General features: G+C 41.5%; 2 protein-coding genes across 3 annotated transcripts in view; one reads left to right on the top strand and one right to left on the bottom strand.

The window, feature by feature from the left end:
- Positions 1-6,749, bottom strand: part of dimt1l (DIM1 dimethyladenosine transferase 1-like (S. cerevisiae)) — a 34,951-nt gene extending 28,202 nt beyond the window's left edge. The window contains exons 1-2 of one of the 2 annotated variants that reach the window (XM_087988720.1): positions 6,719-6,749; positions 5,244-5,285 (exon numbers count right to left, since the gene is read on the bottom strand). In XM_087988720.1, the coding sequence (XP_087844846.1) occupies positions 5,244-5,285; positions 6,719-6,734 (58 nt within the window). In that variant the 5' untranslated portion in view covers positions 6,735-6,749. Of the gene's footprint in view, positions 1-771; positions 1,117-5,243; positions 5,286-6,718 lie in introns of those variants that run through there. The other variant, XM_043689417.2, reaches the window with a different exon arrangement.
- A 280-nt stretch (positions 6,750-7,029) lies between these two features.
- Positions 7,030-12,211, top strand: part of ipo11 (importin 11) — a 471,218-nt gene continuing 466,036 nt past the window's right edge. Inside the window, exon 1 of the mRNA XM_043689427.2 lies at positions 7,030-7,107. The gene's annotated coding sequence lies outside the window, so the exon portion shown is untranslated. The remainder of the gene's footprint in view (positions 7,108-12,211) is intronic.

The raw sequence follows: 12,211 nt of genomic DNA, 5'->3' as shown, positions 1-12,211 counted from the left end.
CACCAAAATAGATAACCATACATTTATCCACATTAAACTGCATCTGCCATGCATCTGACCACTCGCCTAGCCTGTCCAGGTCACCCTGTATTCTCCTAACATCCTCCTCACATTTCACCCTGCCACCCAGCTTTGTGTCATCAGTAAATTTGCTAATATTACTTTTAGTACCTTCATCTATATCATTAATGTACATTGTAAAAAGCTGCAGTCCCAGCACTGATACCTGCGGTAGCCCACTAGCCTGCCATTCCGAAAGGGAGCCGTTTATCACTACTTCTTGTTTCCTGTCAGCCAACCAATTTTCAATCCATGTCAGTATTTTGCCCTTAATACCATGTGCCCTAATTTTGCTCACTAACCTCCTATGTGGGACTTTATCAAAGGCTTTCTGAAAGTCCAGGTATACTGAGAGGGTCTCAAGAGAAAGTGTTACTCCTGGCAGGCAAATAGATCGTTAACGAGAGCAGATTTAAGGCAATAATAGAGACATAAGGAAATTATTTTTTTAAAATACAGCGGGTAATTAGAACCTGGAATTTCATTTCCTGGGAGTGTAGCGGAAACGTTAAGAAAAAAAATCTGAACAGTTATCTGGAAAGGAAGAATAAAGATAATCTCAATGTAAAACAGAGTGAGTCGTGTTATCCTTCGTCCGTGCTATCATAATTCTGTGATGTTAACACTTCCCCACTGTGTTCCAGCCGCTTGATCCAACCCATCAGCAGAATCTAACATTAACACTGAGTGAGAGAGAGAACCAGACCTCACCTTGACTGTGCCCTGGGGTCTCTCGGCATCTCCCATGTTTCCTCCCGAGTTTAACTTTGGGCATTCTCCGCACAGATGAGACGCTCTCCAACTTTAAACTTTTTTAAAAAAAACCCAACGGCCGCTCTCAGCACGTGCCCCTTCAACCCGTCCACAACGCAACAGCGCCTGGGGCTGGGAGCTTCACAGCTCAGAACTGTACGGTCTCAATTCAAACACCAATGGTAGAGTATCCTACCATCAGTCATCACTAACTGCAATTACTGTGAGAAAATCTGCTACGCGCAACTTGGTAATGAATTTGCAGGCAGCTCCCGAAGTTCGCTGCCAGAACGATTTGGTCGCATAGTATGACGACTATTGAATAAAGAGGAAAGACAAGAGCAGACCCATCTGTTGAGACTGCTCGCTCTACCACCATCTGTAGGAGAGATAGAGACATAGTCTCAAAAGCTTCTGAAGCAAATTCTTTCACATATTTTCTTATCAACTTGTTCAGAGGTGGGACTTGAACCCGGGCTTTCTAGTTGAGACGTTATCGCTGCACCACAAAAGATCTCCTAAAATAGATTCTTAGACATTAACCATATTGGTCATAGCTGATTCTGATGCACGTGTGATGTACACTTTGCTAATATTCTTGGCCTTCCGCACTTTAATTCTGCAGTCTGAAACAAAAAGAGAAGTGCTGGAGAAACTCGGAAAGTCTGACAGCATCTGTAGAGAGAAAGCAGAGTTAACACTTTAAGTCCAATGTCCATTCTTCACAACTAATATCATCTGTGGAGCATCCTCCTTCAGTGACTTGTTTAATTGTCCATGATGACTGGGTGTGGCAGCACTGCAGAGCTTAGACCAGATTGGTTAGCTGTAGCATTGCTTGGCTATATCTATAACTTTGGTTCTCGGATGCTGCCTGAACTGCTGTGTTCTTCCAGCACCACTAATCCAGAATCTGGTTTCGAGCATCTGCAGTCATTGTTTTTACCTATGTCTATAACTTGCTGCTTTTGCTCTTTGACACAAATAGTCCTAGGTTGTACCTTCACCAGACTGAGGCATCACTTTTGGGTATTCCTGGTGCTGCTCCGAGCATGCCCTCTTGCACTGTCCATTGAACCAGGTTTTATCTCCTAACTTTATAGTCATGGTAAGGTATATGTCAGGCCACAAGGTTGCAGATTATGTTTGAGTACAGTTGTACTGCTGCTGATGACTCAAAGTCCCTCATGGATGCCCAGTCTTGAGTTGCTAGATATTTCAAAGTCTATTCTATTCAGATGACAGTACAACACAACACAATGGAGGGTACACTCATTATGAAGGTGGGACTTCATCTCCACAAGGATACTGTCACAGTCTGATGCATCTGCAGCAGCCAGTTTAGTGAAGATGAGGTCAACTATATTTTTCCATCTTATTGGTTTGCTCACCTCCTACCACAGTCTAGCAGCTTTAGCACTTAACCAACTCTGTCAGTAATAGTGTTGCCAAGCCAAACTTGGTGATGGACATTGAAGTTCCCACAGCAGAGTACATTCTGCACCCTTGCTACCCTCAGTATTTTCTCTAGGTTGATGATAACATGGAGGGGACAATATGTGATAATCAGTCGGAAATTTGCATATCCATGTTTGCTGATGCCTTGAAATTTCATTGGGTTCTGAGTCAATGTTGAGGACTTCTAGGGCAACTTCCTCACAACTGAATGTCACTATCCTGCCCACTGTACTGGGTTTGTCCTGCTGGTGGGGCAGGAGAAGGTGGTGATAATATTGTCTGGAAGATTGCCTATGCAAGGTTTGTTCACAGGATTTGGAGTCATATTGCCCATTCCTAATTGCCCAGAGGGCAGTTAAGAGTCAACTATATTGCTGAGGATCTGGAGCCAAGTTAAGGATGGCAGTTTCCTTTCCAAAAGGATATGGTGAACAAGATAGGTTTTTTCCGACAATCAACAATGGTTTCATTAAACGCTTAATTACAAATTTTTATTGAATTTAAATTTAAATCTGGGTTCCCAGAACATTATCTCGGTCTCTGGATTATGTCCAGCGATAATACCAATAGGCTTCATTGATGGCATGACCACGTCTCTCTTCCACTTTTGGCACTATCCTTTTGCAAGAGCAGCTAGGGGCGAAATTAAAAGGAACCTCATAGATACGAATTTCTGGATCATTACATGAGCCACAAGCAAATAGGTATAGGCTACATAAAGTTTAAAAAAAGGCTCAAAAATTGGTATTGGAGAGATAGATTTTGATTCTGTGAGCACTGGCACCAACACTGGGGAAAGTGGAAGCTGTCAGGTGTGATGCCTATCATTTGAACTATGTTGGGTTCACTGATCTAACAAGTCATAGCTAATGTGGAAAAGAGAACTTTAAACTAGATTGTGAGAATGATGGATCAAGTTTGGGAAGATTCCATAAATTAAATAGAGAAGGTAAGGCAAAAGCAATGTGGAAAATTGTAATCACAAAGCGTTTGGTATGCTTTCCTTTATTGGTCAGAGTATTGAGTACAGGGGTTGGGAGGTCATGTTGCGGCTGTACAGGACATTGGTTAGGCCACTGTTGGAATATTGCGTGCAATTCTGGTCTCCCTCCTATTGGAAAGATGTTGTGCAATATGAAAGTGTTCAGAAAAGATTTACAAGGATGTTGCCAGGGTTGGAGGATTTGAGTTATAGGAAGAGACAGAACAGGCTGGGGCTGTTTTCCGTGAAGCTAAGGAGGCTGAGGGGTGACCTTATAGAGGTTTACAAAATTATGAAGGGCAAGGATAGGATAAATAGACAAAGTCTTTTCCCTGAGGTCGGGGAGTCCAGAACTATAGGGCGTAGGTTTAGGGTGAGAGGGGAAAGATATAAAAGAGACGTAAGGGGCAATTTTTTCACACAGAGGGTGGTACGTGTATGGAATGAGCTGCCAGAAGAAGTGCTGGAGGCTGGTACAATTGCAACATTTGAAAGGCATTTGGATGGGTATATGAATAGGAAGGGTTTGGAGGGATATGGGCCGGTTGCTGGCAGGTGGGACTAGGTTGGGTTGGGATATCTGGTTGGCATGGACGGATTGGACCGAAGGGTCTGTTTCCATGCTGTACATCTCTATGACTCTATGACTGTATGACACATAGGGACAGAGTTTATTAATCTAAAAGTACAATAGGAAATAGAGCTAGAGATTTTAAAAGTAGTAAACAAAAAACACATGAAAGCTCTGTATTTGAATGTGCATGGCAATTGCAATAAAACAGATGAATTGACAATACAAATAGTATGATCTGATAACCATTATAGAGACATGACTACAAAATGTAGCCATGTGGACCATGACATTTGGCCGATTTCCCTCCTCGAGAAGGATGACCTGTGTCCATTCTGTAACATCATTAGCCCTGATCCCAGAGAAGCAACACACCATGTTGAATCATGTTTAATGCTACAGAAATGTATATCTGATCCTCTGACTATGGAGTCTCGTATCACTATTGTCCTTCCATTCTTCTTCTTTTTCCATCATGCAACATGCAATACCCCCAATCGACCATCCCCTAGTAGAGCTGAGGTGCTCACGATGTCATCAATTTGGCTTTGGCTATACTTCCCGATGTAATAATTGACCTCACTAGCTTCAAAAAGAATCGTGATTAGCAAGCAGGAAAGACTCAGAGGATCCCTGAACACCTACCTTGTTGTCTGAGACTGTGTGTTGGTCACCTATTCACTCTGCTTGTAAGTTTCTAACCTGCAGTCTAACCTACTCCCTCCACATGGCTATCTGCATGGATGTCTGCCTTGAGGATATACAACTGAGACTCCATTCACTGCTCAAATTCTGAAACCTGGAGTTCAAACTTGTGCAGCCGGTGATACTTCCTGCAGATGTGTTTGGCGGGGATATACGTATCTCCACAACTTTGCACATTCTGCAGGACATACACTCATCTTCGCTCAGCTGACCTGGTGTTCAATAACTCTAAAACAATTTGTTACTCTTAGAATAAGTATAAAATTACTATAAAAATTTATAAAGTTAACACAAGTGGATGAAATTCGAGTTACTAATTTTTCTTCATTTTAGTTTATTATTTTACTTGACTTTCCTTTTGGTAGTATTCCTTACTTAAATTCCAGCAGCTACTTCTTCATTACAAATATTTTCTAATTTTTTCCTACTTCAACTCCCAAATTGGTAGCTTCTCACTAAAGGTCAAAATACACTCTTGAAGCCATTGTATTGTCACAATTCAAAAATAAAACAAGATTATTTGAGAATGATGAACCATCCTTAGTTAACTTAAAAAGTTAAAATGGCCTGGTAATTAAGAGTTGTTTTCAGTTCAGAATGCCTGTTTTTAATGCAGGTTGCTAGATCCACCTACATATGAAGTTTCATGCGCCTGAGCAAATCGTATACAAATTGATGAATATTAACTTCTATAACATTTGCTAAAATACAAACCTGTCTGTAACTGACGAGTTGACATTCTTCCAGGTGAGCCCACTGCACAGGAGAAACAAATTCAACAGTTACAACATCAAACCTGGTAGAAGCAAATTTTAACTTGTCATGCAGAAATTGGAAATTTGTGCAGTTGATCCATTGGTTTCTACTGATCCCAATTGAGCTTGTGTAATTTTTATAGGTATTGCAACCCTATACATGTAAAGCATTGGTGAACTGTGTTCCTTGTCTAAATATTTAAAGTCATCATACATCAATGATTGTAACTGTTCTTTTACATCATTCAACTCAAATTGTCATGTTAATCTGGTATGACATGCTGACTTGACTTCAGAATGTACATCAAAAAAGGGTAGGACTTCTACAATTAATGGGGCTATGGGTAGTGTTGTATAACAGAGGGTGCGGGTACATAATTCTTCGAAGTTTGTATCCCATACAGACAGGATTGTTAAAAAGGTGTTTGGCACACTTGCCTTCGTTGCTCAGTCCTTTGAGTATAGGAATTGGGAAGTCATGTTGAGGTTGTACAGGTCATTGGCGAGGCCTCTTCTGGAAAACTGTGTCCAGTTCTAGTCACCCAGTTATAGGAAGGGTATTATTAAGCTGGAGAGGTTTCAGAAGAGATTTACCAGGATGTTGCCAGGTATGGAAGGTTTAAGTTATAAAGACAGGCTGGCTAGGCTGGGACCTTTTTCACTGGAGTGTAGGAGAATGAGAGGCGACCTTACAGAAATTTATAAAATAATAAGGAGTATAGACACGGTTAATGGTAGTTGTATTTTCCCCAGAATGGGGAATTTCAAGGCTAGGAGGTACATTTTTAAGGTGAGAGGAGACAGATTTAAAAAAAACATGAGAGACAAATTTTTACCCAGAGGGTGATTTGCATGTGGAATGATCTTCCTGAGGAAGTGGGTACAATTGCAGTGTTTAAAACACATTTGGATAAGCACACAAATAGGAAGGGTTTGGAAGAATATGGACCAAAGAGCAGAAGGGTCTGTTTCCGTGCTGAATGATTCTGAGTCTATGACTGTATAGAGCAGTTTTCAATTGGTATTTATGATGAATGCAACTGATTGTTGAGCTGTTCATTCAAGATTGTGATCCGTTTTACTGATGTGCTCACAATCGTTGTGATTTTGCGGAAGTGCCAATGGTACTCCACCAAATACAGGTATTGGTCACAGACATAGCCTTTTTATGTCCAATTAGTTGTAGCAAAGTGGAATCACTGTGCGAGTGAATATGTGGGGCCTCCAATGATGGCAGCATGGGGCGAGGAAGTTGTGTGCAAAACGTCATGGGAACTTCCAGGAATCCCTATTGGCAAGGCCCAAAGCGTTATGTTCTGTTCTTGCTGCAACTCCATTCACTAGCCGCTCCCTTAGAGGATAAACCAGTTTGTAACATTGGCATTATTTGACCCTGAGTTGATCACAACGGCATCGATACTATCCTGTACTAACTTCTTATTCCGCCCATTTACTGGTGCAATTTCCACGTTTCCTAAAAATAAGAATGGAAAAAAAATCAGCAAAAATGGTCTTTCAAATATAGATGTACTGCAAGAACAAAATCAAAATATTAAAATATCACGACTGAGTAAATTTATGGAAAATATATACACACTACAGTTGTAGATATTTTTCATATTTCTCCAACTATTGCCATAAGTGCGTGTTTTAATTGCTAGGTGGTGCTATTCCGGGAGTCCGACATTCACCAACGCAGTTGTGATGTAATTGTGCGCCATGCCGAGTTGTGCGCATGTGTACTGCTGCTTGATGGCGCGGTCCTGGTTGAGGCGTGGAAACGCTGATCTTAAAGTGGAGTGACGAGCGGTGGGCGAGATCAGGTAGAGTTTCACATGGCCTACTTGACCTGTTGGCTAACGTACGCATCGAACCGGTTTTCCATCTCGGTGAAGATTTGGTAAAACTGATGCTGTGGGTTCAGGTGTGAATACCTGCCGCAGATTTAAGCTGAAACGGTAAAGAACAGGCGTGGGACCGAAAAGCTGCCGCAGTGGGCGGCTTGTGGCCAGTCTTGGTGTTAACGTGATTGACTTTTATCCGATTCCAATCAGCTGCTGTTGTCCTATTTCTAAATACATGTAGACTTTCCCTGAAGAATGCATCTTACCTTCTCAGCATTATAAAAATAAGTACCCTGAAATGTATTGCAGGAAGTAGACTGCGTATTTTGCGTCTAGAAATGTATTAGCGGGGTACGAAGCAAATACTTGGAATATAAAGGAAACTCAGGCGAGAGTGTAATACTCATAATTATAACACGCCAGAATTTTCTCCCTGCCTTATTCCTCCCTGTCGCTCCCAGTGCCTCGAAAAAAATCTTGACGTCCTTGAGGCATTGAAATACATTCAAACATGCTTTGCAAAATACAATCGATAGTTTGAAACTTTATTAAAATATTTCAACACTGTATCCAGGCCTTAATTTTTTTACATTAATTTATGCTTGTTCATGTCCCTTTCTTTGCTTAACTATATTGGGAAAGTTGGGTATGACTGCAGGTAAAATCGCCATAGTCTTAACAGAAAATAGGGCTGCTCTGATATTAGATAGAGACAACAGTGGTTTAATGTGAGGTTACCATGCTTCAGAGGAGGGGGAGCAATGAGGTTGAGGAGGAATGCATTTTACCTTATCAACATTATGAAAGTAAATACCGTGAAACATATTGCAGGAAGTGTATTTTACATCTAAATAACAATTATTTAGAATATGAAGGAAACTCAGGCAATAGAGTAATACTCATAATTATAATATGCCAGAATTTTCTCCCTCCTTTATTCCTCCCTATCACTCCCTGTGCCTCAAAAAAAAAGGCTTGATTCATAATAAAGGCATCCTTGAGGCATTTATATGCAGCCAGTGTGGGGGTTAAATCCATGTTAGCATTACTCTGCATTGCAAATTCGCTATCCAGCTAACTAACCCTTATTCCCCCATGTCTAGATGCTGACAAAATACTATAATTTGCAGGGGCACCCCATAACATTAATGCTTTCATACAGTATCTATATGTTACACTTGAGTTTTGCTGTATGAGAATTGTGGAAATTGATAGGATTAAAAAGAGATGTATGTCCTATTTTCATTTGTCTGTGTTGGCTGTTTGGAAATTCAAAATATTTCTTCCCATCACCCAAATGAGGGTGCTAAGGGAGCAGTGATATTTTCCTCAATTTGGGCAGCATGGTGGCTCAGTGGTTAGCAATGCAGCTTTACAGCACCAAGTTCCAGAGTTTAATTCCAGCCTTGGGCAATTGTCTGTGTAGAGTTTGAGCATTCTCCCGTGTCTGCGTGGGTTTTCTCAGGATGTTCCAGTTTCCTCTCTCAATCACAAAGATGTGCAGGTTAAGTGAATTGGTTATGCTAAGTTGCCCAAAGTGTTCAGGGATATGTAGGTTAGCTGCATTAATCAGGTGTAAATGTAGAGTAATAGTGTAGGGGAATTGGTCTGGGTGGGTTGCCCTTCAGAGAGTTGTTGTGGATTTGGGCTAAATGGCCTGTTTCCATACTGTGGGGATTCTGTGATTCTCATCCTTTGGAAAACAGTTCTTTTTAACAAATCTTCACACTTTATGCTTATGTTGAACTGCTTTTTTCACACACTTTGAAAGAAAGATCTGTGTTGACATAATGACTTTTGTGACAACTGAGTGTTTCAAAGCAGTTTTGTAACTGATTCATTACCTGACAGGTAAGAAATGAAGCCACAGGATCCTTTAATTATTAAGAGTCAACCACATTATTGTGGGTCTGGGTTCAGATGTAGGCCAGACTAGGTAAGAATGGCAGTTTCCATCCCTTAAAACATATTAGTGAAGCAACCTGATGAAGGAGTGGTGCTCCGAAAGCTAGTGCTTCCAATTAAATCTGTTGGACTGTAATCTGGTGTTGTGTGACTTTTAACTTTGTACACCCCAGTCCAACACCGGCATCTCCAAATCCTTAGTGGAGCCAGTAGTTTTTCTGATTACCGTCACCAGTTTCAAAGTCATCATTAAACTCTTAATTCAGATATTTATTGAATTCACATTCCATCATCAGACAGGCCATGATGAGATTCAAACCCATGTCCGTGGTCTAGTAACATTCTCATTACACCATTGGCTCCCTCTTACATAGAAACATAGAATCCCCCACAATGTAGAAACAGGCCATTTGGCCCAACAAGCCATAACCAACCCTCCGAAGAGTAACCCACCCAGGCCCATTCCTATTGCGCGTCATTTACCCCGACTAATGCACCTAACCTACACATCCCTGTATGCTATGGACAATTTAGCATGGCCAATTCATCTACCCTGCGCATCTTTAAATTGTGGGAGGAAACCGGAGCACTGGGAGAAAACCCACGCAGACACGGGGAGAATGCGCAAACTTCACACAGACAGTTGTCCAAGGCTAGTATTGAATCCGGCTGTCTGGTGCTGTGAGGCAGTAGTGCTAACCACTGAGTCACCCCTGTAAGTACGGGGATTGAATCCATGACTTTGGCGTTATTTGCGCCACGCTGTAACCATCTGAGCTAACCGAAGAGTGATAAATTACCAGATAACCAATTTAAATGTTCGTTTAGGGACCAGGATCCTGAAAATAACTTTCCTGCTCTTCAGAATTGTGCCATGCAATATTTTATGTACATTGGAGAGCACAGATAGGGTGTTTGTTGAACATCACATTCAAATTGTGGAACTCTGTCAGTGCAGTTCTCCTTCACTACTGTGCTAGAATGTTAGCCTGGATGTGCTTAGAACTCTGGGATTTGAACCCAAAATTTTCTGAGTATGCTTTTTACTAAGGTATGGCTGGCTTTGTTTCAAATTAATAATCACCCCCACCCAAAACATAATCATTGAGCACACAGTTTCTCTATTCAACATATTAAATTCCCCCATAATTTTAAAAGCATCTTAAATTTCTTCATAGTTTTTGCTTCTTTAGCTGTCACAGTAGCTTTTTATTTGTTCATGGCATCAAAACATCACTGGGTTCTGGATTAGAGTGATGCTGGAAAAGCACAGCAGTTCAGGCAGCATCCGAGGAGCAGGAAAATCGAAGTTTCGGGCAAAAGCCCTTTGGCTTTTGCCCAAAACGTCGATTTTCCTGCTCCTTGATTCGATTGCTTTACAGTGTGGAAACAGGCCCTTCGGCCCAACAAGTCACACAGCCCCGAAGCGCAAACCACCCATACCCCTACTTTTACCCCTTACCTAACACTATGGGCAATTTAGCATGGCCAGTTCACCTGACCTGCACATCTTTGGACTGTGGTAGAAAACCGGAGCACTCAGAGGAAACCCACGCAGACACGGGGAGAATGTGCAAACTCCACACAGTCAGTCGCCTGAGGTGGGAATTGAACCCGGGTCTCTGGCGCTGTGAGGCAGAAGTGCTAACCACCGTGCCGCCCACAAACATAACATTATGCATTTTGGCAGGAAGAATAAAGGAGCTAAACATTATTTAGATGGAGAAGGACTGCAGAAAGCTATAAAACAGGGGGATTTGGTAGTCCTTCCCCATGACTCACAAAAAGCTACAACTCCAAGTTTAGTGGGCAAGAGGGAATGGAGATGGAATGTTGGCCTTTATTTCAAATGTAATTGAACATAAAAATAGTGCGGGGAGATCTTGCTAAAACTATACAAGGCATGCCGCCTAAACTTGGATGCTGCTGCCTAAACTGCTGTGCTTTCCAGCACCATTCTAATCCAGAATCTGGTTTCCAGCATCTGCAGTCATTGTTTTTGCCTCGATGAAAACATCACTGGAAAGGCCTATGTTTATTGCCAATCCTAAATTGCCCTTAAGGTGTTGGCGGGTTGCCTTCTGAGTTAGTTCAGCAGTGCCTGTGTTGTAGTGCTGACAGTGGTATTAAAAAGAAAGTTCCAGGTTTGTGGCTCAGTGATAGTGAAGGAATGACAATATAGTTCCAAATCAAGAGAAAAGAGACAGTCTGTTAATCTGTACCCATATATATATATATAGTACTGAGAGTCTTGTGAGTGGTTGTTTTCTATTGTGCCCTCTTCCTTTGGGAGGTGATGTTGAAGAAACAAAAGCAGGTTGCTATACTACTACTTGTGGTACACACTATTTATACAATGTGACAGTGCTGGAGGTAGTAAATGCAATACTGATCAAGTAGATTGTTTTATCATGGATGGTGTCAAATATCTGGAGTGTTTTTGTTGTTACTCCAAGAAATTGGAGAGTATTCTATTGTACATCAGACTGATGCATTGAAGAAATTAGATTGGCTATGGGGAGTCAGAACATTAGCTGCTTGCCGAATTCCCAACCTCTGACCTGCTCTTGTGGCTGGTTCGGTTAAGTTTCTGGTTAATCATAATACCAGGGTGCTGATGGTGGGATTTTCACTAATGGTAATACTGTGAATGTGAAGCTGAAGTGATTTGGGTGTCTCTTGGAGATGATCATTGGCTATGTATCAACCCATGCTGAATGTTGTCAATATCTACTTGTATGTTGGCCTGGACTGCTTTGGTATCTGAGGCTTTATGAAAAGGACTGATTGAAACAATCATTCATAAACACCCCTAATTCTGATCCTCCACTGGAGGGGACGCCATTAATAAAATAATAGGAGATATCTCTGCTGAGTTTACTAAGCTGAGGAACTCTCACAGTGATGTCATGGGACTGAGATGATCGGGTACAACTACTCTCCTTTGTGCTAGTTGTGACTCTGGTGGAGAATTTTTTTTCTTGATTCCAATTGATCTCTGTTCGCTAGGTCGTTTACCACATTCAATCTAATGCTGCACTGTTAATGTGGACAGTGACGCTCGCTTTCCACACGGGATTTTGCTCCCTTGTTCATGGATTAATGATCTAATGAGCTTGGGAGTCAGGTGCCCCTTGTGGAAAGCAGATTTTGTATTTTTGATCAGTTTATTGATGAG

This window comes from Chiloscyllium plagiosum, unplaced genomic scaffold (assembly GCF_037043375.1).
Source record: "Chiloscyllium plagiosum isolate Xiang-an unplaced genomic scaffold, Cpla_swu_hap1 HiC_scaffold_1, whole genome shotgun sequence".
In the NCBI taxonomy this organism is placed as follows: Eukaryota; Metazoa; Chordata; class Chondrichthyes; order Orectolobiformes; family Hemiscylliidae; genus Chiloscyllium; species Chiloscyllium plagiosum.
Note: the sequence above shows the minus strand (reverse complement) of the source record. Positions and strands in the feature narration are given on the sequence as shown.